This window comes from Pogona vitticeps, chromosome 15, assembly GCF_051106095.1.
Source record: "Pogona vitticeps strain Pit_001003342236 chromosome 15, PviZW2.1, whole genome shotgun sequence".
NCBI classification, from domain to species: Eukaryota; Metazoa; Chordata; class Lepidosauria; order Squamata; family Agamidae; genus Pogona; species Pogona vitticeps.
This window is the reverse complement of record NC_135797.1, coordinates 1,195,645-1,215,074: the sequence shown is the minus strand read 5'-3', so window position 1 is coordinate 1,215,074 and position 19,430 is coordinate 1,195,645. Positions and strand designations below refer to the sequence as shown.

Here is a 19,430-nt window from a genome sequence, read left to right as displayed (position 1 = left end):
GGAACGTTACTTGCGTTCCTCCTCGTTACCGTTACTTTGGGAGACCAAAAGGGAGGCGGTGCCCCAGCCCCAGCAGCTCTGCTATGTTTTGAAATGGACACTGGTTTTTTTTGGGGGGGGGGCTCTATTGCCTACCTAATTCCTGAGACAAAGAGCGAGTCTGCAGGTGCCCCTCAAAAATGGTGGGGCGCGCAGGGCACTCCCTCAAGCTGTTGGGACTGCAAATCCCATCGGCCCTTGCGGCTACAGCGCGTGCGCACGGGCGCACGCGACGCGAAAGGAGGGAGGTCGCCGAAGCCTGGTCTATGGTGCCCTCTAGTGGCTCCGCGGGGTTATGCGCCTTTCCAAAGACTTCTGGAATTACTTGCCAAAAATATCTTTGGAAAAAAACAAAGACAAACACGGAGCCATGCAAACTTTTGTGTGGTTGGGCCAGCAGTTTTGCATTCCCTGACACCTCAGAAGGGCGGGCTGCTTAGGGTGTCACAGGATGTTGCAAAAGTGGACCAGGGCAAGAACTGATACCAAAACTGGTTCTGGGAAGGCGCAAGGAGAACCTGAATAAATAAATGGGTCCAGACGATGGAAGGAAAAAACATGCATGCCTTCTCCTGTGCAGTTCAATAACACACCGCAGGAAGGAGCAAAGGCTTTCCTCTGCTCGATTCGGGCCAGGTTACCTTTGGAAATCAGTCCAAATCAGCCTGCAATATTTGTTCCCCTATTTTATTTATTTCTAAATTGGGTAACTGCTACATTTCAGGGCTTTGAGCTCTGATCCTTAAGGGGGTGCATGAAGAGGGGGGGAAAGCCCAGCCTCCAAAGAGCTAGCCATGTTCATCAGAGTCTTGTGGCATCTTCGGTTAGTCTTCGTCTGATGAATTTTAAACTTAATTGAATTTAATGCCACTAAATCAAAAATAAACCTGCTGCAGGGAATTAGGTTTCTTGTTAGCTGGGCTCTGTTCGGAGTGCACAGAAACTCACCGTGTCCTGACGGTCTGGCTTCCACATCTGTCCGAACCCACTGGCCGTTTGGGTCTCCCAGCCTGCTTTTGTTCCCCTGCGGCAACTCCAGCAGAGACGATCAATGGAAGGCTTGTCTTGGCAGGTCTCAATTCGTCACCTCATTGGCCACCCTCCGCATCCCATGAAAGCAACTAAACTCTCCTGACAAAGCCAGATGGTTGCATGCCATAAAACCCAAAAGGAGAGAGCCGGTCTTTCCAGAGCTGGCCTAGATTTACCAACAGAGAGAGTGGGGGGCCTCACAGATTCACGACAAGGAACCTGTCCTTAAATTCAGATCTGTTAAGAAGTGGACAGTTTTTGGGTGCACCGCCTCCTATCCTTGAAGGGGATTCTGGAAGTTTTGGTCCAGGTTTCTTGACCAAAATCCGAGGCCATGAATGTCATTCTGCACTGAGGGGTGGTTTTAGAAAACTGAAGCATGTAAACCACACCTGTGAAAGGTAAACAACGAAACTTGGGGTGCCTTAAAAGATGAGTAGGCTTCGGTCTAGATGGGCGGGGTATAAATAAATAAATAAATAAATAAATAAATAAATAAATAAATAAATGAATGAATGAATGAATGAATGAATGAATAAATAAATAAATAAATAAATAAATAAATAAATAAATAAATGAGCAGGTTGTATTTCATAATAAGCAGGGTTTATTCTGAAAGAAGGGTCTAAAGCTGGATCAGATGCAACGTCTACCCAATCCCACCTTTCGTTCCCACAAGGGCCCACCAGTTGCCACGTCGGAAAAACCCACCAAAAAAGAACAAGACCCAATTGTTCCCTTGTATCTCATGTTCCATAACAACTGGTTAATTAATTCTGTCTTTATTTGCCAATAAATAATTATGTCTGCCTGGCTACCACCACCGGAAGCAGGATGCTGGGCTTCGTTTGCAGGTTGTTAGGCTAACCCACCCGTTTTTCCCCCCCTTCTTTTTTTGCAGTGCGTGTGTGTGTGTGTTGGGGCGGAAGATAAGCAATGCCCACCACTGACTTCCTCAAAAGTAACTGTAACCATCAGTTCATGAACAGTTAAAAAGTTTAATTACACTTACTCTTTGGGGACTCTCAGAATGCAGGGCATTATGGGAACTGTAGTCCAAAACAGTTATTTGTCTGAGCCTGGTGCATACTGTAAGAAAATTAGAACCAAAAAAAGATAGCCAGCGAGGGAGGGAGGAAGTAACCTCTAGGTTATCTTAGCCAAAGTTTGCCATTGCTGATAAAGCCGACAACTCACAACGACTTCTTAACCTGGCTTTAGTGCAGAATCTCCTAATCCACTTTCTCCAGCCACGAGATGTGGGAAAACAGGGATCCGATAGAGAATAGTTTTTCCCTATCCGTGTGTAAGGAATAATACATTAGGTCTTTGCCCTCGGAAAGCTTGCAGTCATCAGACTCTCCGGAAGAGACAATAATGCTAGGAAGTTCTGAAGGCAGCAGGGAAAGAGGGGGTCCCCATCCAAGGTGGATCGATTCCCTTAATGGAAGCCTCAGGCTTGAATTTGCAAGAGTTGAGGACAAGACGTTTTGGAGATCGCCGATTTGTGGGATCACCGTCAGTTGGAGGCAACTTGGTGGCACAGAATACCAGCAAAACACGTTCACTGCTTTCTTAACCTCCTTGGGCTTTCTTTTTTTTTTTTCCTAACCAGCTGCAAAAGAGAGGTCTAGCAAAACAAAAATCGTACCTCCTAGGCCAGATCTGAGCATGTTTGGAGTTACCACTCATTCCAAGTGAGAGAAAGCAAAGTTAACCAATTACAAACCATCATCACGCTTGCACAGAGGCTCCTATACAACCCAAGTGTTGACTTATCTGCCCCCCACCCCGGCTTGCGGCTTCCTCTTCGCTTCCTCTCGGGCTGCTGTGGCTTTGATCGGCTCTTCCTCTCTCGAGTTTCCCCCTGCAGTTTCAGGGGGGAAAAAAATTATTTTTTTCAATAAACCGCCCCCAACGACAATGACAAAATCAGCAGCCAAAGCTGCTGGGAAGCACCCATTGAAAAGACCAGTGATTTGAGAGCCAAATTCGACTTTGTGGGGCTGGGGTTTTCCCCTTGCCCCCCCCAACTTCAGAAAGTCCCCACAAACTTTCTCAGGGTTCAGTGGCCCACTTTTACTCGATTGTTATGGACCATTTCACTTTTCACTGGGTTTAAAATAAGAAGAAGAGTCAGCAGCAGCAGCAGCAGAAGATGGAGAAACAAAGGCACTCAGCCCTAATCTGAAAGATAAAGCAGGTGTTCTGGCTGACAATTCTTGCAGCGTTTGCAAGGGGTGATGCACTACAACTCCCATGGGCTGTTTGTTGGGTCAGGGTGGATGGGCGTTGCAGTCCAGCCGCTGGAGGGCTTCGCTCTGCCCAGTCCTTGCGGTGGTGGAGGGGCGAGATGCCCCACTCTGCCGCTACTGGAAAGCCATGAAAACCTGCAGGGTGGCCGGGAGGCAGTCACCCACCCAGTCTGAGGGCCTGGCCTTCCTCACAGGGTTGTCATGATGATAAAAATGGGAAAAGGGAACCAAAAAAAGTGAGGGGCAGTGGTTGATCGCAGGAGCAACAACAAAAACGTATGGGGAAATAAAAGTAAAAAATGCACTCTGGATGAACTTGTCACTTAAGAGTCAGGCAAATGGGGCTTTGGTCCTGGGTGTCAACATTCAGAGAGAGGAGGAATGTGCAGGTGAGACAGATGTGGCCCTGAGCAGATGTGAGCCACCTCCAGCCACTTCTCCACTCACGAGGAGCTAACCTGTGACGCCTCGGCCCGAAGGAGACGGCGTCCGCACACTGGGGCACGCCAGGCCACGTCACCGTGGGCGTGGGTGAGGCAAAAGAGAGAGAGGCAGAAATGCATGGAGCCAAACCTTGTCTGGTCTCGTCCAAAACTGAACCGTCCACTTGAGCAAGAAAAAAGGTATTTGAGGGGGAGAGGGAGGGGGGAAAAAAACACCCCGCAGGGCAGAGGCGTGAACCGAGAGGTTGCTGCCTCGGCTCTGAAACAGGCAGACCGTCCCGGTCCCGGCCACTGGCCTCTCCATCCTCTCTCTGTCGTTGGGTGTCCGTCTGTAGCCAGGCAGCTGCTCGCTCGTTGGGTCTGTGAAGAAGGAAAGGGAGACTCTGAAGTCAGCCGAAGGGGCGGGCCGCCCGCCGGCTCCCTCGAGGAAGTCTTGGGTCGGGCAACCCTCTCGCTGCTGCTTCTCTTCCCTGCCAGCTGTGGCTCCTTTCTCTCTCCCCCCAAGGCCCCCAAGAGGTCTCTGGGAGACACGGGCCTGAGCCACCCAACCTGGGAGGCCTGGGTAAGTGACCGACACTTCAGGGGTGGCGCTGGATCGAGCCGGGCCAGGGAGACGGAGGCCAGGCTGCTCTGGGGAACCAAGCGCTCTTTCCCTTCGGGTGGGACATTTTTTTGAAAAAAAAATCATTTTCTCCCCAACGAGTTGCGACAAGCCACCCAAGGTTGACTCACCGGAGCGGTAAATGGTATTGACAGAGTGTGTGCATGCAAGGAAGGATCGGGGGAAACAGGGTTGGGTCTTCCTTCCCAGAAGCTCTGCTTTTCAGGTGGAGGCTGAGAGCTGCACGCAGTAAGCGTCAAACCGCAGCGCCTCTGGGCATATGCAGAGAGCATGACCCTGTCCTCCTGGCCAGAGAGAGCTCAAAGTGTTTGTGACTGGAAAGGGCCCCTTTAGGCACCTGTTGTCCGTGGGAACCACGCCGTGGCTGGAAAGCCGGGCCGGCCACTCGGACACGTCACTCTGGGCCGCGGAAGTCGTGGGTGCGCCTTTTGCACCTGTCCTGAATCTCCTGCACAGGGCAGATCCTCTCCCTGCTCCCCCCGTGTTGTGTGTGTACGCGCGTGCATGTGTTTGTGTGTGTGTGTGTGTGATTTCACACACACACACACCGCCTGTCAAATTTCCCCATTAGCTGTTTTTTTCAACTTCTCCTTTGGCCTGAGACGCCGGAAGTCTGCAAAAAAAAAGACACACACAGCATCTTCTGCTGTTCTGTTTTGGCTCTCCAAAATTATCTGTGAGCGTTTGCGTGTGGACGGAGGAGCAAGAGGCCCACACTGGAAAGCACCCAAGCCCCCTCAAAAGTTCCTTCTTCTTGTTCCCCCCCCCCTTGTGCTGCAAGCTGTCCTTTGGCCCGAATGTCATCTCCCCCCCCCGCCCGCCGACGTGGCCAGGGCGAATTGGAGAACCTGAAGAAAGAGGAACTGGTGCCGGCCGAGAGGGAGAGAGACCCTTGCGTGGCATGATTCTGCCACGGCTCTCGGCCACGCACCGCGCAGCGCCTGGCGCCGAGCAGAGAGGGTGCTTCCAGGGTGCAGCCCTAAACGCCCGTTGAACCCGTGCTTGTGGGTTCGGTCTCCAGGCCGGGGAGGCCTCTTGAGATGAGAATGAAAGACGGTGAAGCCAAGCCACCAAGAAGCAACGCCTTGTAAAGATCTGCCTTACGGTGCCCGTGTGTCTTCCTTTACAGGCAACAGTCCTCCTTGCTTTGAAGGCTACCGATCCCGTGTGTGGTGGGAAGAGAAAGAAGCCTCTCAAGCCCCGAAGTTCTCAGGCCGTTGTTCACCAGGAGCAGCCGCTTGACTGTCCACGCTGAACGGGAGGTGAGAAGCCTTGCAGGGGGTGGCTGAACTGCAGAAAGAACAATAACAGCATCTCAAAATCCATGTCACTTTGGCCACTGTGCGTATTGCTCAGCCCGTAAACCTTTCTAGAAATGGAGGCCCTCTTTTTTCGACGGAGTGGCCATGGATCTCTGAGGCCTGCCTCCTTGCTCCTCCACCCCACCTGCTTTTTTTGTCTCTGTTTTTTCCTGTCTTTCGCTTCTTCCCCCGCTTAAATTAAGACACACACACACACACATCGCTTGTCCTTCCCTAAGGAATCTGGCGGCAGGCCAGGAAGCCAATTAAAAAAAATATATAAGGGGAAATAAAAAAAAAAAAACCTCCAGCTTGCAAGCTAACTAATTAACATCCTCCCTCTCAGAACCCAGCAATTATTAAAAGACACAGGATATACAACGTGTGACTCACTTGTTTGCTGGAGAGCCGCTCTTAAACCCTCGCACCCGGATCTACCGCGCAAATCCTCCCGTTTCCTTGTCTGCCTGGGTTTTTCAAACAAGAGGTGTGAAACAGGACCCTTGGAGCTGCGGTTTCTGAGGGCAGGCACCAGATCACAACATTCCAGGTCAGTTCCAGGTACGGGAGGAGGAGGAGAGATAGCCCTGGCTGGACGTTCAGAGCGCCTACCCATAATCCCCTGAACCAGAGGATTCTGGGACGCCTGCAAAGGGGTGGCAGCTGGTCGCTGAGGCTGGTCTGGTGGGGATGCTTTTCCCGGCACGGCGGGCACGCTTTGAACCACGCCATCCCAGCGGGCGGCTTATTGACCTGCACGGAAACCGAGGAGAGCAGGACCGAGAGGGGATGCTTGGCCATCATCGCGTAGGCGATGGGAAAGGGAGCGAGCTGGCCTTCGGTTGCCCTGGACTAGACTAGAAGGTGGGACTTTGACCAGTAAACTCCAGTTATAAGAAGAGGGGGCTCTCGGTCCCATCAGGCTCAGCCAAACTGGCTCATGGGAGTTGTAGTGCCAGAACGTTTCCCACCCTCTCTACTGAAGGAACTGGAGTTTGCAGATTTTGACGGCCTTTGTTTCCTTGTTCACCCAGAGTTTCCTGCTCTAACTCTGAAAGGTGCTTCAAGGATCTGGACAGTTAGCAAAGTTCTTCCTTTCCCTGGGATTTAAAGGGAGCCTCTTGAACCTTCCATTGTATGATCTCTCTGAAGCCGAAACGGTTGATGGTGGAGGGCAGCGAGGCACCGCCGGGGATCAGGACCGGAGGTGTTTCCCCCTCTCCCGCCTTGCCTTGAAGTAGTACTTGCCGCAACCGTCTTCAGGAAGAAAGGAGGGCAGTCGTGGGATGAGAAAAGGATGAAAACAGGAAACCCTGGGGCACATCTGTGGAGGTGGCAGGCGGGTGAGACACACACACACACACACACACACACAACACGGGAAGGAAGCGCGTTGACTTTAACAATGCTCTCCAGCCTCGTGGAAAGCCAGGCTTCAAAATCTCCTTGCAGGTTTTCTTCTTCACTTCCTTTCTCTCTCTCTCTCTGTCCACATCTGGTCTGTCCAAACGCTTTGAACAGGATTCGAAACCTCTTCTGAAAGAGGAATTCAAAAGAGAGAGAGAGAACAGGGAATCAAGAAGCAGAAACGGAGTAGATTGTTACAGGTCTTTCAAGTTTAACTTTTTTGTATGCTTTGTTTTGGCTGTTCTGTTTGGCTTTTAAAGCAATTTGCTGTTTCGGGGATGCTTTTAAGAACAGCAGTCATGCTGTGTCGTCAAGTCAGGGTTATCCAGGCAGAGAACACTCAGAAGTGGCTTTCCTGTTCCCTTCTCTCTTTTTTTGGGGGGGGGGGAGAGTGTCCCCTGGGATTGTACAGCTGGCCCAAGGCCACCCAGGCTGGCTCTTCTCCCAGGAGGCCCCGTGGGGTGGGGTGAGGAATCAAACTCCCAACCTCTGGCTCCACAGCCAGATGTTTAAGCCACTGACCTAAGGCTAGTATTTTACTGGAAGGCATCCGGAGGGCTTCCTAAATCCAGAGGTGTGTGTTTGCTTATTGGTTTCTTTTGACAACAACTCCCAGAAACACCCAGCTAGCTTGGCCACTGGGCTTCCGAGGCTTGTAGTCCATGGGCCAAGCCCAGTTGCTAGTCACAACTAGAGCGGATATGTTGAATCGATGGGATTTACACCAAGGCCTACGGCCTTAACGCTCAGCATTATTTAATGTGTCTACTCTAGTTTTGATCAGCTGCTGGATCTCAGATCAACAAAGTAAGTCATTCTCTCTCTCTCTCTCTCTAGCCAAGATGGAGACGTTCAGCTCCCGCAACCTGGCCCTGCAAGCCGAGAAGAAGATCCTCAGCCGGATGGCCAGCAAGTCCATGGCGAACATGTTCATCGACGACACCAGCAGTGAGATCTTGGACGAGCTCTACCGGATCTCCAAGGAGTACACCCAGAACCGGGCCGAGTCCCAGAAGGTCATCAAGAACCTCATCAAGGTGGCCGTCAAGATCTCCGTCCTCTACCGCAACAGCTGCTTCAGCGAGGCGGAGCTGAACTGGGCCGAGGAGTTCAAGCAGAAGCTCCACCAGGGAGCCATGACGGCCATCAGCTTCCACGAGGTGGACTTCACCTTCGAAAAGGCCGTCCTGGCCGAAATCCTCCAGGAGTGCCGGGACCTGCTGCTGAAGCTGGTGGAGAAACACCTGACGCCCAAGTCCCACGGTCGGATCCGGCACGTCTTCGACCACTTCGCTGACACCGAGTTCCTGGCCTGCCTCTACGCTCCCGGGGGCCCCTACCAGCCACGCCTGAAGAAGATCTGCGACGGGATGAACCGTCTCATTGACGAGGGGAAGCTATGAAGGCGTCCGGAGGCGGCGGAGAAAGGGCGAGGGCAAGCCGGAGGCCGGAGGGCAAAGACAAAACGCGAGACATCTCACAGACCCCACGAACCTGGAAGCCGTAAAGCGTTTCATCGGCTTCGGGAACCATCAACGCGACCGGTGGCGTATCCTGTGGTCTAGCTGACGGGCGACTCCTCTTCGCCTCCACGGCCAGAGTGGTTCACTCCGTGGGGCCCACAGCGGCCACCGCATTTGGAGGACAGGGCATGGCTCCAACAGAGACACCCCTCTGGCCACTAGAACGCTCTCCCATCAAACCCATCCTCATAATTTCTAAACTTAGCAGCTTCATATGGCAGCTCATAAGGACTAGAAACTTGACTTTTTTTGTGAGTGGAGGAACGAACACTTTTCTATAGAATGGGGGTGGGGTAGAGACAGAACTTCTCAGTTTCTCCGGTGAGATACATTTGCCTTATTCCTTGCTAAACTTTCCTGGCCTATTACCGGGGGGCGGGGGGAGAGAAGTGGGGAAGAAAATATACATACACTTGAATATTGTTTTCTGATAAACTCTACTTTCTGCTGTGAATTTCCTGCCACAAGCCATAGAAACGATTCTTTGAAAGACAGATCAAGTGGGATTTTTTTTTTTAAAGATGAACTTACAGGTTATTCTGTTCTGCTTTTTGAGGGGAAGTGGATGAAGAAACCCCGATTTAGCTAGGATTTAGCCTTGCTCCTGTTTCTGTAACTGAAGCTGAAAACCCCTTTTGCAGCAGCTTTGCTCTGGACATGGTAGCTGAGGACGGTCTCTGGCTGCTAGGAGACTACACACTAAGGGCTGGGGGCCTTATTCCAGCGACAGAAAGGGCCAATGGACGAGGGAGCATATGTTTAACTTTAAAATGCCAGCATATTTTTACTTTATGGCTGTCACTCTTGGGGACCTAACTGAAGGCATTTTGGCCTTCCAAAGTAATCATTCAAAAAGAAAGGGCAAAAGCTAGGAAAATGTCAAATTAGAGGGTGGGGGGGGAGACTGCTGGGGGGGCGAACCCCACGGAGGTTGGAGGGGAACTTCCATGAGGGCCGGACTCAGCTCTAGGGTTCCTGAGAGTTGAGGGTTTCTCCCATCCTGAGAATCCGTAGGGTAGCCTCATCTGTTGTTCAAAAGCAGAGCCCCACATTGCCAAAAAAAGGGGGCAGGTTAAGCAACTGGAGGGCTTCTCCCCCCCCCACCCTCACCCCACAGGGGATCTGCCCCAGGGTTTCTTTGCTTCTTTGCCATTTTGGGGGGGGGGCACTTGCTAATATTCTCAGGGAATTTTCTGGGTCATGTTTCCTCCTTTGCCCCTTTTGACTCAGGGAATGAAAATGTGGAAATAAAACTTTTACACTCGGCCTTTTTGAAAAGCCAGGGCTCTGCTTCCTTTCAATCCTCGGCGGGGGGGGGGCTGCTCCGAACCACTCTCGGCTCTGGGTTCAACTCCTCCGATCCTTGACTATGTGCCGCCGCCCCCCCCCCCCCAGAACTCACCAGACTCCCGGGGCCGAACAGCATCCCTTCCACTGAGTCTGCTGGGAGTTGTTCTTCCAGCAAGATCTGAGAGGACATCGCTCCCCAGGCCAACCCCTGCCATGGCCCAGCAGCCTCTGGATGTGTCAGAATACAATTCCCATCATCCCCTCCTAGGTTTGTGGTCTCACCGTTAAAAACAAAACAAAACAGTATTGACTCAGAAAGATAAACAATGGCTGTTCTTTCTTTAAAAAAGTAGAAGGGGAAAAAAAGCTGTATAATAATATCTCATTAGCTTTTGTAAAACGGCCTGAAAACTCCGCAGAGTCATTGAATCATGGCCTGGTTCCTATCCACACAAGGGAGGCTCCCACAGGCAAGGAAGAGGGAGACGTGTTTCAAAAACAACAACAACAACACCAGAGCAAAACGATGTCAACGAACATTAGCTGGCTGTTTTAATCCCAGGGGTAGGTAGTTACAAGCGTCACGGGGGGGTGGGGGGTGGGTGGGAGACCCATGACAACATCGAAACAGGAAAGACACAAAACCTTGAGGCCGGAGGGTCAGATCGGAGCAGTTCATTCATTCATTCATTCTGCCCCTTCGGGGGGGGGGGTCCAAGGAGGCACGCGGGGCTCCCCTCCCACCAACCGTTGTGATCGCCCCGGGCGACTCCAGGTGAACATCAGGACAGACTCCGCGCAGGACACGCGAGTGACTCTCATTTCTTTTCCCATTTTGAGGACCAAGGAGGACGACAGAGGAGAGACAGCACTGGAGGCAATAAATAGAAAGATCCAGGGCAAAGGAAGGGTGACGCCGCCCCCCCCTGCAAAAAAACCCACACACACACCATGGGACAAAGAATCTCCCAAGCCCCACACGCGCGTGTGCACACAAGCAGATAGAAAGAGTCCATTCACATCTCAGGGACAGGAAAAAGATGGACGACACAGTTGTGGCGCTCCGCTGGAGACCTCCTCCGCCTTTCCCTGCTGGCCGCCGGCGCGTCCCCGGAGGACATCCTCAGCGCCTCCTTCCGGAAGGACCTTCGAACCCTCAGGCTTTTGGCAAAGGGACGGTTCCCTCTGCAGGAAGGAAAGCGCAGCGGGGGGGGGGAAGGCCAAAGGGGCCGGGCTGTAGGGCACACCCGCCCGCCTTGGCCCCGGAGTCTCAGGGGGGTCGCCAGGATGGAGGGTGGGAGGCAGGCGGGGGGAGGGGGCTCTCAGAGCTTAAAGATCTCGTCCTCTTGATCCCGAAGGGTGTCGGCCCGGGCAATTTTGGTGAGCGGCACTGGGCCGAGGATGGCGTGCTGCTGGCCGCGTGGCAAAGGCTCGTTCTGATAGGAAGAAGAGGCATCGGATGGACCGCCGGACCCCGGATCATGCCCAGAAGCCCTAGAAGAAGAAGAAGAAACCGGGGGGGGGGGGGAGAAAGGAAGAAGAGAAGTCAGGCTCCAGCTGTGATTGCTGCTCGGGAGGATCTGGGAACATGTCCCTCCCTCGTAAGAGAAGACCGCTAGGCAGACCGAGGCGCCACAAAGCCCCATTTCCTCTTTCCAAATAGGGTCAGCCACAGCCTGGGAAAGACAGCGTGCAGGGTGTCGTAGTCCATCTCCCCCCACAGGCCACCCCCCCCAAACATGCAGGGAGTCTCCATGTCTTGAGGCTGGGCCTGCCTCTGAATAATAATAATTATAGTGTGTGGGATACAGGCAGATCTCCGGATGGTCTCGCACTCGGTGTCCCTCTGGCTTCAGCCTGCTTTACTCTGTGGGCCCTTGAACCCAGATCCGTCCCATCCTCTGACCACTACACCAGGCTGCCTCTCTCCAACACAACGGAGGCAGCCTAAGGAAGATGCGGCAGGTTCTGCCAAACAGCCCCTGGCATGAGATGCGCAACAGCACGTGAACCAGTGTTTTTGACAAGAGGTGTCAAAAGCACCGGGGGTGGTGGTGGTGGCAGGGGGGTTGAGAAGCACGCCCACTCCACCACCTGCGCATCCCGTGAAGAAAGGGAACAGACTGGCTCCCCTGGGCCTTCCCACCACCTGCCAGGAAAGATCATGGTCTGCAGCAAACACAGACACAGAGAAGGACGCCTCCCCCAATCCCCCCCCCACACACATTGCAAGCAAAAATACTGTAATTTTAAAAAAGGAACAAAGTTTTGGCAGAACAGCCAAGCTGCACAGACCAAAAGCAAATCAGAAACACTGCCTCTGCCTACAGGAGCCTCCCTCCAACCGGAAGCCTCCGTGGGGGCCCCATCCTGTGCGTCCCGCCACTCCCAGAGGGCAGGGCCTTCTTTGCAGCTGCGCCCGGATGGGGCAACCCCTCCCGCAATGTAAATCAATCCTGTTAAGTTTCCGGCATGCCGCTCAAATTGCGTTACTCTGCAATGAATGAAGACCTGTATTAACTAATTAAAGAAATCTAAGTGTTAACGGGCCCAGGGCTTCGGGTGAATCTATTGTTCAGAAGGCTGTTGTTTCAGACCTTAAGACGCTTGCAACTGCCCTTACTTTGTGAAAAGATGAAGGCATGTGCAGGCTGCCTTTGCACTGAAATCCATTAACATATGGAAGAACTCAAGGCCACACATAAGGAAATATAAATGTACTGTTCTTGACAAGTACACCCTGATGGCTGCAGAATTCAGCAACAAGCTCCTCCCTGTAATGTCTTAGGTCAGTAACTCAAGCTGGAAGAATAATCTAAAAGCTTCTGAACTTTTTCCATCCCTAGCATGATACGCAAGCAGGAAAAACCCTAAAATATACCTCCACAAAAAAGCATGGTACTCATATATTACTTTCTCCCACAATACAGCTTGACTCACTAGCCCCGAGTCGCCTAAATACAAGACTCCATGAGCAGCTTTCCAATCACACTACTTGCTCTTGGCTTGCGGCATGACCCGATCCAACCCCTCCGAAGTGAGGGGACCCCGGCAGTGACCCCCGGGCAAAAGGAGACTCAGGAGAAACTCACGGGCTCTCCCCCTCGCGCAGCTTCTTGGCAGCTGCCTGCTTCGACCGGCGGATCTCAGAGTCCAGCTTGAAGAGGAAATCCATCGCCGAGAGATCGTGTTTTGGGGCAGCGCCCGAGGCCCCGTTCTTACGAGGGTGCTTCTGTTTTGTGGTGGCTTCCTGTGGATCAGCTCCGGCCTCATCGTCTATCTTCTTCTTCTGTTCCTCTTCCTCATCCTCATCGAGGTTTAACCCATTAGAGAGCCCTCTGGGTTCGAACGGCACCGGGATGTAGAGATGCTTTTTGAGGAAAATGGAGTCATTGGTATAAAGCCGGTTTGCCCTTTTGATCTGCTCAGTCTGAAACGAAAACAAAAGAGTTGCTCAACGGGGCTGTGTCTCTTCCCACCCCCAATACTTCCTAAAATAAAAATAATAAGAAATAAGTTCCGTCATGTCACCCTCCTAAAGTGTTAGGCAACAATCTCCATCATCCACTGTATGCATGCTAGCTGGGAGTGATGGAAGTCGTTGTCCAAGACCTTGTGAAGAGGCCATGTTAGGGAAGACTGATTTATACAGCAAAATAAGATCTGGAATGTTATTTTTGAAAGCATAAATGTTTGCTAAGCCTCCAAATTATGTCTCCACGGTTATAAAATTATGCTTGGGTGCCGGAGAGAGACATTCTTTTGTCGGCCTCTTTCATAATATCAGAACTTGTGGTTACTGAGTAAAAGTCTGTGACGGGAAATTTAGGTCAGAGAAAAAGTAATGCTCGAGTGGGTTTTTCCCACCCAGCTCAGCGTCAAGGGAGATAACACAACCTACGGGACTGGTTGAGTCTGGATGCATTTCAGTGAGATTGGAGTTAATTTTTAGCCACTATATTTAAATGAGGGGGGAAAAAACAACCTCTGCTTTTAAAGGCAGTGTATCAGAATCCTAAATGTTGGGGATAAAACCAGACAAATTTACAGACTTGATATTAAAAAGTGTGCAAATATTCTTCTGGCTAACTACCCTCTCCTTTGTGAACGTCCTGCAAAACTATCCCGCTCGGACATAAACCCGTTTTAAGGTCCAGACTCACCGTGACCCCATACTTGACCGCCAGCCCCTGGAGGGTGTCCCCGGGTTCCAGACGATGCTCCACTCGCCTCTCCCGCACCGGGGAGCTGACGGTCTTCACCAGGCTGCCGTAGGATCGGGTCCGACTCCCCTGAAGCAGCCCACCCCCACCAGGGGAGCCCTGCCTGGAAGGAGAGGCCATGACAAGCCCCCCCGCCCCCAGGACTCAAATCTGGACCCTCCCTACCCACCCTCAACGTCTGGCCTTGTCGAGTCCCCCTCAAGCCACGGGGGAGGCGGGGGGGAGGTTGATCTTATGGGGCTGGTCCTATGGTAGCCCCCACTGCTTCCCACCCGGGGGGCCCCATGGCAAAGCCCCCCCCTCCCCAAACCTGAGTTCACCCTGCAGGTTCCACCCACGCCCAGATGCGCCTCACTCGAACCCACGGCTCAGCGGCCAGTCCCCGGAAATCCCATTACAAAGCGCCCCGGTCACCTTCCCTTCTCTTTGCCCCCCCCCCGAAATTAAAATAGAGACACCCCCCGCCCCCCAGAAATGATCTTTCCCTAATACTGTTTCCCTCTCCCCTTTCCGCACCTACATTTACCAACTACATAACCCACCCTCCCCTCCCCGACCTATCCGTTGCCCCCCCTGCCCGGTTCTTCTACTACTGGCAGTTAAAGCGCGCACCCCCCCCCGGTCTCGCTCTGGCCCCGCCCCCCGAATTTCACGCCAAGGCTTCTGGGAGTTGTAGTTTCCTCCCCTCCTCGAAGGCTGCAAGTCGGGTTGCGCCGCCCGGCCTCCCTAAAGCGCCTCGATATTTATGGGGGGGCCCGCGCTCCTACAGGCACCGCCCTGAGGCCTCGGAGCTGCACATTCGGGGGGGGGGGGAAAGAGACGGCGCCTCGTTTTTAGGAGCCCAGCCGGGCGGAAGGAAGGAGGGAACTGCATTTCCCATCCTGCTCCCTGCTTCAGGGAAGCGTCCTTCGCAAAGCATGGAGGGAGTTGTAGTCCTCCATGAAAAAAAACAAGCAGCAAACAGGGCGGAGAGGGAGGGGGGAAAAAAGAGTGGAAGCCCGGTGCCCTCTAGGAGTTGTAGTCCCTGTGAATCGGGTCTTGGGGCAGAGGGAGGCAAAGTGGTGGGGAGTTCCCCTGTCTCGTTTTGGGGTGGGAGTCCAGAAGGAAGAGGAGGAGCATGTCTTTCAAGAGGGAAGGGGACGACCCCAGCCTGCTTAACGTGCTCAAGGTGAGGCGGGGAAGGGCAGGGGGGGATCCTGGCGCCGGGGGGGGGTGTTCAGGAGAACCCCCCCAAAAAAACCCGCCCCTTCACCAGGGGTCCCTCCCGTGCCCCGTTTTTTCAAGTGGGAGCGATAGGGGGCCTGAGAGACGCTCTTTTGAGGGACTACAACCCCCCAAATCCCCCAGCCAGGCGGGAGAGCCTTGCCCCCTGCGCCGGCTCCAAGGGCACTCTGCACATGCTCCAGGCCACCCGCGCCGTTTTGGGGGCGGGGGCGAGCAGGCAGTGCCCGGGGATCTGCAGGCACCAACTCCAAGCGGTTGCTGAAGGCATATAAGCCTGGCTTTAGAGTCAAGGACCCGACTTCAGCCTTGTGAACATTTTACTCTCTCAGCTTTTTTTTAAAAAAATCTGTTTAAAGCAAAACTCTTTCCAACTTTGGGTTTTAAATCCATGAATATTGTTCACATACTTATATCTCACACACACACCCCTGCAAAGGCTGCTCCAACCCTCCCCTCTTCCTCCCCTGACAGAAAAGAAGAGTCGCAGACCTTTTAGCCAACTATATTCCCGAAGATGAAGCCTTACTGCTCCGAGATGGCAGGTGAGGGTTTTGGAGGGCGGGATATCATCCCTGTTGCTGTTCTTGGGGGGGGGGGTTCCACCCGGTCTCATGGGACCCCTTTGCGCCTGCCTCTCCCTTACAGGTACGCATGTGCGGTCTGCTTCCATAGGCCGGTCTTTGACACTCTGGACATGCTCACGGTCCACCGATCTGGAAAGAAGCACCTAGTCGGTAAGTCTGCTGCGGCTCTGCTTGAGCTCTCAGCTTCCCTAAGGACCCATGTTGTCAGATGCAAAAACAACAACTTTTCCTTAATATTGTTGTTGTTGTCCGGTGGTATTGGGAGAGAGCTGTGTTTGCGGCTTCTGTAGCAAACGCAGCTAACCCTAAGATTCTCTTGTTTTATCAGGCCAAATACGTTGATGTTTTTTTTTTTAACCTATGAAGGTGAAATTAGCAAGTCTTTCTCTGACACATAGGATGTTGTTGTTGAATCTGTCATATTTTAACAGGCACCACCGTTTCCCTGATCTTCATCATCGTTAAGCAATATAGCCTCATTTTATGGATAGAATAGAGGAGGACTGAGACACTTAGAAATGTTGCTTTATTTTGGTTATCTAACAGGCACATAGCCAGGCAAAGATTTTGACTCCAGGGCTCCCCAGGAATAATGTTGTGTCTCCTTCTGGCTTCTCCCTCTTTTTTTGCAATAGGTTTGCAGACATTTTATGGGAAGAAGCGTTCGCTCGAGAACGAAGTTCAGAAACGCCGCCACCAGGCCTATGTACAGGCGGAAGAATCTGGTGTGCAGGTGGGTCTCCTGATGCCCCCCCCCAGGGCATACTGGCTGGGGGATGCTGGGAGTTCAAATCCTTAGCGGCAATCTTTCCAAGCTCTGCTTTAACCATCCTTACTTGTGCGCTGGATTGAGGCCTCTTGTGTTTCGCCGCTTCAGGCTGCTCCAGGCCCTGCTCCTTTGCTTGCATATACCAAGAGGATTGCCCAGAACGCTCTGCTGAAAGCCGCCCCCTACAACAGCTGCTGTCGGCGAAACAGGTAAGGTGCTTCGCGGAAAACGACGCACTTGGACCGCGAGAGTTAGCCCAAGCGATGTCCTTTTCTCCTCTGCCCTCTGGGAAGCAGAGTAGAAGGGAGTTCAGAAGAATTAACTTTTTTTTGCTTTCAAACTAGACTGTCTCTTCAGAGGCATCTGAAGAAAAGGGCTGCAGTCCTTGCAAAGTTTGTGCCCAATTTAAATCTCTTTAGTGTTAAAAAGATACCAGAGGACTATCGGTTGTTTTTTTGCTGCAGCATGGCTACCAATTTAATTTTTTTTTTTAATGACAACTTCCAGAATCCTTTTGGCCGGGGCATTCTCAGAGTTGACATCCAGAAAAGTAACTTTTTCAAATGCTGACACAGAGAGGGATTGAAAGGAAAGATCCGTCTCTCTGATACCACAGTGCCTGGCTCTCGTATGAATAACTTTTTTGGTGCAGGGAGAACGGAGGTGACCTCAGTTCTGGTACCTCGAAGGTGGCTGACGTCTCCAGAGGTTTGGAGGCAGAGAAGCCGCCCAGGTCCCTCAGCACAGTCAGCTCAGTGAAGAGCGAAGACGGGCCTGCTGGAGTAGAAGCCACGCCGAGCAGGGAGTTGCCTGGATCTACAGACACCAGAGCAGGTAAAAAAACCCTATTTTGGACACTTACCTGGCTGGACCTGGAGGGTCATCAGCCCACTTCCCTGGCACTGTTTAGAACCAAAATATTTCTAGAGCCAATGTTAAGCTATTATTGTTAAACTATTATTCTCTCCCATCTGTTTGGATATGTTGGCCAAGGGGTTCCAAACAGAGGACCAAGGAGAAACTTGGCATAGCTCTTTGAGCAGGGTCAAGGAAGGAGAGCAGCCCATGGGCTCTGCGGCATGCCCTGGACCTCCTGGACCCCAAAACACACAGTATTTGAGTCGAAAAGGCCTTTTCCTTCTCCTGGAGGCCTCCAAGGGTTTGCCGATTCCCTTGCATGACATCTGCTTTTTGGCTTCATTCTGTCCTGATTCGTTCTTCCTTCCAGATTCCGCGAAAGCACCCGCTCCTGGGAAACAGCAAAGTCGCAAAGGGAAAGGCCCTTTGTCGGGGGAAAAACAGTCCAAGTCCAGTGACCTCAACCCTGAGAAACGTCAAGCCCTAGAACACTATTTGAGACTGAAAAGGTAAGGCAGGAGGCCAGCGACCTGAGGTCGAAGGGGACCCGGTAGATCCAGGTCCTAGTCGGAGCTTGGAAAAGCTACCTTTTTTTGGACTACAAAACCCAGCCTCTCTAAAGTGGCCTTCACTGAGGCCTCACACTCGCTAGATTTCCTTTATCTGGTCTGTATCTCTCCGCCAATCTCTCTGCCTGCCCTGCCTGGCGAAGTGGTTGTGATGAGCATAGAAACGGGAAGCCGAGGGATGGGTGTCCCCTGGAGCTTCTAGGAGGAGAGGCAGGATCTAGCCCAGTGGGATGAGATGACCAGGACCTTCCGCAGGTCACGAGATACACATTTGGAGGGAAAAAAAGTTACGAAAGGAGCCGTCTCGCTTCGACTAGCCCTCTTCCTTCAGGGACTGCAGGCAAAGAGTGTTGCCATATTGCTGTTGTAATTTGGAAGCAAACCCTCTTTCCATGAAATCTGTTGTTTCTGGAAAACAAGCTGCCTTTTCTCAGCGGTGTTTCTTTTCCTCTGTTTTTGGGCAGCTCCGGTTGGGTCCAGGATGGTTTCGGCAGGTGGGTAAAAGATGAGAACGTGGAATTTGACTCCGACGAAGAAGAGCCTCCGGCGCCGATTCCGTCTTGAGGACGCAGTTGCTTGATCCATGTAGAGGCAAGAACGGGAAGGAGTTTATCCTGCTTCTCAAGTGAAACCCTCTAGAAGCAAGGCGGTGGGAGCCCAAGAGGCTGGGCGTGCCAAAAGCAAATGTTTTTTTCTTATCTGCGTGGAATTCTTTATTAATTAAATAGGAAATATAGGCTGGCGCCTTATTTTGAACACTCTAGTTCCAGTTCCTCTTTTGGGGAGAGACTTCACGGGGGTGGCCGGGTACGGTCATATGTGCACGTTTGTTTTGGGTCGGAGGCCCGGGGACTTTGGCCCTTCGAGGCCGACGCCACCGCAGCCTCTGGCCGTGCCGTTTCGGTGGCTTGCGTGAAGCTCATGACTTCAGTCTTTGTGTTTTTTTCATTCCTTTTGCACCAGCTGTTGGTGTCAACCAGGGGAAGCCGGCGGACCGGGGGGTGAGGGGGTGGGTGGGAACCAACCTGCCACGTCATTGGGCGCCACCCTGCGACCCGTGTGGCGCGCGCAGGGAGATGTGGCTCACACGGGGCGCCTCTGACGCACCATCCACCTTCATTGACACGGGGCGGAGGGTGGGGGGAGGATAGAAGAGGAGGGAGAGCCGTATTTAAGGTTGGGACCCCCTCCTCCTCCTCCTCATGGGACCTGCGCCAAGGCCACCTGCAACTTGAGCCTCCCCGTCTCCGTTTCATCTGCTGATCCCCATGGGGGGTATAAATAAATCACT

General features: G+C 52.6%; 3 protein-coding genes across 8 annotated transcripts; 2 read left to right on the top strand and 1 right to left on the bottom strand.

Annotated features, from left to right (window-relative positions):
* The first annotated feature begins 1,266 nt into the window (after nt 1-1,266).
* TNFAIP8L2 (TNF alpha induced protein 8 like 2) lies at nt 1,267-9,900 on the top strand. Of its 5 annotated transcripts, none has more exons than XM_020798307.3 (3): nt 1,267-3,949; nt 5,521-5,653; nt 7,937-9,900. In XM_020798307.3, the coding sequence occupies exon 3, from the start codon at nt 7,942-7,944 to the stop codon at nt 8,500-8,502; it is 561 nt and encodes a 186-aa protein (XP_020653966.2). In that variant the 5' UTR covers nt 1,267-3,949; nt 5,521-5,653; nt 7,937-7,941; the 3' UTR covers nt 8,503-9,900. The 5 variants fall into 5 exon arrangements, with proteins under 5 accessions (XP_020653966.2, XP_078238316.1, XP_072840574.1 ...); XM_078382190.1 differs by lacking the exon at nt 1,267-3,949 and adding an exon at nt 6,039-6,242 and having other exon boundaries at nt 4,382-5,653; XM_072984473.2 differs by lacking the exons at nt 1,267-3,949; nt 5,521-5,653 and adding an exon at nt 6,490-6,556.
* A 541-nt stretch (nt 9,901-10,441) lies between these two features.
* LYSMD1 (LysM domain containing 1) lies at nt 10,442-14,582 on the bottom strand. The gene is made up of 3 exons (XM_020798314.3): nt 14,076-14,582; nt 13,005-13,342; nt 10,442-11,406 (listed from the first exon to the last, which is right to left on the bottom strand). The coding sequence occupies exons 1-3, from the start codon at nt 14,253-14,255 to the stop codon at nt 11,235-11,237; spliced, it is 690 nt and encodes a 229-aa protein (XP_020653973.3). The 5' UTR covers nt 14,256-14,582; the 3' UTR covers nt 10,442-11,234.
* Nucleotides 14,583-15,069: 487 nt separating this feature from the next.
* On the top strand, nt 15,070-18,895 carry SCNM1 (sodium channel modifier 1). Of its 2 annotated transcripts, none has more exons than XM_020798211.3 (8): nt 15,070-15,303; nt 15,831-15,901; nt 16,005-16,093; nt 16,579-16,676; nt 16,821-16,921; nt 17,365-17,546; nt 17,941-18,079; nt 18,604-18,895. In XM_020798211.3, the coding sequence occupies exons 1-8, from the start codon at nt 15,253-15,255 to the stop codon at nt 18,701-18,703; spliced, it is 831 nt and encodes a 276-aa protein (XP_020653870.3). In that variant the 5' UTR covers nt 15,070-15,252; the 3' UTR covers nt 18,704-18,895. The 2 variants fall into 2 exon arrangements, with proteins under 2 accessions (XP_020653870.3, XP_072840571.2); XM_072984470.2 differs by having other exon boundaries at nt 15,073-15,303; nt 16,032-16,093.
* The last annotated feature ends 535 nt before the right edge of the window (nt 18,896-19,430 follow it).

What these genes read in the sequence shown, in the direction of transcription:
- TNFAIP8L2 (XM_020798304.3), top strand. Translation starts at nt 6,990, where the DNA reads ATGAAAACAGGAAACCCTGGGGCACATCTGTGGAGGTGGCAGGCGG. An exon ending in TCTGTGGAGGTGGCAGGCGG is followed by an intron (nt 7,036 to 7,936) that starts GTGAGACACACA and finishes CTCTCTCTCTAG; the next exon opens with CCAAGATGGAGACGTTCAGC.
- LYSMD1 (XM_020798314.3), bottom strand. Translation starts at nt 14,255, where the DNA reads ATGGCCTCTCCTTCCAGGCAGGGCTCCCCTGGTGGGGGTGGGCTGCTT. An exon ending in CGGTCAAGTATGGGGTCACG is followed by an intron (nt 13,343 to 14,075) that starts GTGAGTCTGGAC and finishes TTTTCGTTTCAG; the next exon opens with ACTGAGCAGATCAAAAGGGC. An exon ending in CTGCGCGAGGGGGAGAGCCC is followed by an intron (nt 11,407 to 13,004) that starts GTGAGTTTCTCC and finishes TTCTTCTTCTAG; the next exon opens with GGCTTCTGGGCATGATCCGG.
- SCNM1 (XM_020798211.3), top strand. Translation starts at nt 15,253, where the DNA reads ATGTCTTTCAAGAGGGAAGGGGACGACCCCAGCCTGCTTAACGTGCTC. An exon ending in GCCTGCTTAACGTGCTCAAG is followed by an intron (nt 15,304 to 15,830) that starts GTGAGGCGGGGA and finishes CTCCCCTGACAG; the next exon opens with AAAAGAAGAGTCGCAGACCT. An exon ending in TGGAAAGAAGCACCTAGTCG is followed by an intron (nt 16,094 to 16,578) that starts GTAAGTCTGCTG and finishes TTTTTGCAATAG; the next exon opens with GTTTGCAGACATTTTATGGG.